We start from the raw sequence: 2903 nt of genomic DNA, 5'->3' as shown, positions 1-2903 counted from the left end.
AAAATTGAATATTAACATGGGCTTTTCTCCTCTTTCTCCTCCCCACCCTTTCAAGAACCTTTTTAAAACGCTGGGGTTGTTGGAGTGGTTGAATTTTTCCTGGATTTGAGAGGGAAATTCAGAAGACTGAAGCCCAGGCTCACTGTCTACCTTTCACGGAGGCCCAGCCGTGAGAGGACAGAAGAAGGCACGTGGCGAATCATGACAGCGGACAAAGAAAAGGACAAAGACAAAGAGAAGGACAGGGATAGGGACCGAGACAAGGAGCGAGACAAGAGAGACAAAGCGCGGGAGAGCGAGAACTCGCGGCCTCGGCGGAGCTGCACCTTGGAAGGAGGCGCCAAGAACTACGCGGAAAGCGACCACAGCGAGGATGAGGACAACGACAACAACAGCGCCACCACCGAGGAGTCCACCAAGAAAAGCAAGAAGAAACCCCCCAAGAAGAAGTCGCGATACGAGAGAACGGACAACGGCGAAATAACGTCCTTCATCACGGAGGATGATGTTGTGTACAGGCCTGGAGGTAAGAAATGCAGATGTTTTCTGTCCTGTGGCAGTGACTGTGCAGCAGCATGTGATCTGTCCATGTACCTTGTCGTTGTTGTAGGGGCAGGTTGCCACATTTCCACTGCAGTCAAATATGAATACGCATCCAAATGTTTTTGACTGTATCTTGTAATATCTGATTCACGAGAATGAACTTAGCCACTCTTTGGAAAAAGAGCCACCTTTTTTACTTGCTGCTGTGTTAATTATCTGTGTGTCGTCTGAAATCTCTGTCCCTGCAGATTTCAAAACTAAATTGGATCGAGCATTTTTCTCCAACTTTGAAGTGAGAGCTGATTTAGCAGTGTTTGTTAGAATAGCTTATTTATTGAAGTGCTTCAAATATATCTTTTGAATAGTTTGAAACGATGTTTTTCTCTTGGTCAAGGCTTGTAGCTGAGTAATATTTATTGCTTGAGCAGCAGCAATAGGGAGCCAGCAAAAGTGTTGGCTTTGGTGGCAATTTCATTTTCAGTGTCAGAGGATGAAAAACAACTTGGAATCAGCGAAGAACAGCTGTTGCGTGGGCCCAGTGGTACAATGCGATACGCTGATGTATTGCAGAAAGCCTTTGCTTAAAATTAAGATGGAAAATGTGTTTGTGATCTCAATTTTGATCCTGTAGTAGGATGGAGAAGTATGAGCACTCTTTATGCAGTAGGTGTAGTGCTTGGGGTATCTCTTCAGTGATGGCTTCTACCTTCTTGCTCACCAGCAGTGATACACTGGGGCCGATCCTATTTATGGTCTGAAAGGCACGGAAAAGCCGCAGCCACTGCACGGGCTGGGGATGTATCAGATCCTGCACGCAGCAAATGGTCCCTAAATACTGGTACCACTTGGCCCATGTGGGACTTTGGGGAGCACATGTGGTGGTTGCAGAACCAATGGCAAGGGAGGCAGCTTTTTGGGGAGTAATTCCTCCTTACCGGAGCAGTGTTTGGAAGAGGTTGCATGGTCTGGTAGAGGATTTAAGAGCTGGCTTACCCAGTGTCAGCTGCAGCTGGTGTGGTCATGGGCACCTTTCTTGTTTTCCCTTTGCCTATCTTCCTGTGGTGTTTGAAGAAAAGGGGTTGGGGAGAAGTGGTTGTGTCTGATCTGGAGGAGGCTATCAGTGAAAGAACAAGGAAAGCCACAGATACAGTTGCTGAGATACTTTATACCCGCTTATTAAATGTTACATTTGATTAGTAGCAATTAGCAGGAGATGTACCCTAGCGCTGAGACTTTTCAGTTGGTGCTTTTTTTAAACTTGCATCTCTCTTGTCTTAAACTGCAGAGAGCAGGGAGAGCACACGTCATGGGTTACGTTGTCGTTGGAGGGACATGAGTCTAGCAGAAACCTTGATTTACTCATTCTCTTTCTATACTAATTCTTGAATGTTATTTAAAGGATAATATCCTAACAGGAGTGAGATCTGGAATACCCATGCCAGGATATAATATATTCTAAAGCAATTTTAGCATCTCTTGCAGAAGAAAATCATAGCTTCTGTCTTCTGGCGCAGTTATGCGTAGGGGGGTGTATTTGTAGCGAAGGGTACAAATTACATACAATTTAAGAGGGATTAAGAGAGTTTAAATTAATGAGACTTACGCAGCAAGGATGAGAAAGATGAAAATCATAGGTGTGTGCAGAATGGGGTAGCTGTCTTCAGCTCACATCTTTGAGGCTTCGAGGAGAGGAAATCCTTTCCAGTCACTCGATTCTTTTAAATACACGGTTTGGATGAATGCTAACGGTCTGCATTTTCTTCCTGTGAAGCCTCTGGTTAAAATCTCATTCTAGGTTTACCCCGTTGCTGTGTAGTACTTAATCCCACACTTAATATTACTTTTGTCTATGGTGAGTTCAGGAGCTGTATTTGAGTAGTAGCAAATAAACTGTAAATAAAGAGATAATCAAGATAATTGGAATTTTTTCGAAGGGAAAGTTACACTTTATTGCTACTATATAAGCACTGCTTTTAATTTGCAGAGATGCAGTGAATGCATGTATAGCTTTAAAGCGTGTATTAAAATGTACTGAGTAGAGCTTAGACAACTCGATGCAATTAATCTTCTCTACTTTGCTGGAGATGGCACAGGCCTGTCCTAAAAGCTCGCTGGCCCACTTGCCCATCTGTTCTCTTTCCACAACCTCCCTCCCGTTGCTTTCCGAGTCTGATCTGTTTATTTTTTATCTATTTATTTATTTTTCTCACAGTTCTCACCTTGCTTTTGTTGAAATGACTGTCATGGTAACAAATGAATTTTGATTGTGCTAAGTGTATTCAGATTTGCTTATAGGCTTCCATAGCGTGAGGTAATGATGGCATAAGATGCTTGCATCAAGACTGAGGTTTTTTTTTCCT

At 43.4% G+C, this 2903-nt stretch overlaps 1 protein-coding gene across 1 annotated transcript; it reads left to right on the top strand.

Annotated features, from left to right (window-relative positions):
* Nucleotides 1–201: 201 nt before the first annotated feature.
* On the top strand, nt 202–526 carry LOC104540862 (arginine-glutamic acid dipeptide repeats protein-like; the record flags this gene model as incomplete). The annotated part of the gene is made up of 1 exon (XM_010184774.1): nt 202–526. A coding segment is annotated over exon 1 (325 nt), but the record flags the coding sequence as incomplete, so codon positions are not given.
* Nucleotides 527–2903: the final 2377 nt, after the last annotated feature.

Source organism: Mesitornis unicolor, unplaced genomic scaffold (assembly GCF_000695765.1).
Source record: "Mesitornis unicolor isolate BGI_N332 unplaced genomic scaffold, ASM69576v1 scaffold26635, whole genome shotgun sequence".
NCBI classification, from domain to species: domain Eukaryota; kingdom Metazoa; phylum Chordata; class Aves; order Mesitornithiformes; family Mesitornithidae; genus Mesitornis; species Mesitornis unicolor.
The sequence above is the reverse complement of the archived record's forward strand: the minus strand, read 5'-3'. Positions and strand labels throughout refer to the sequence as shown.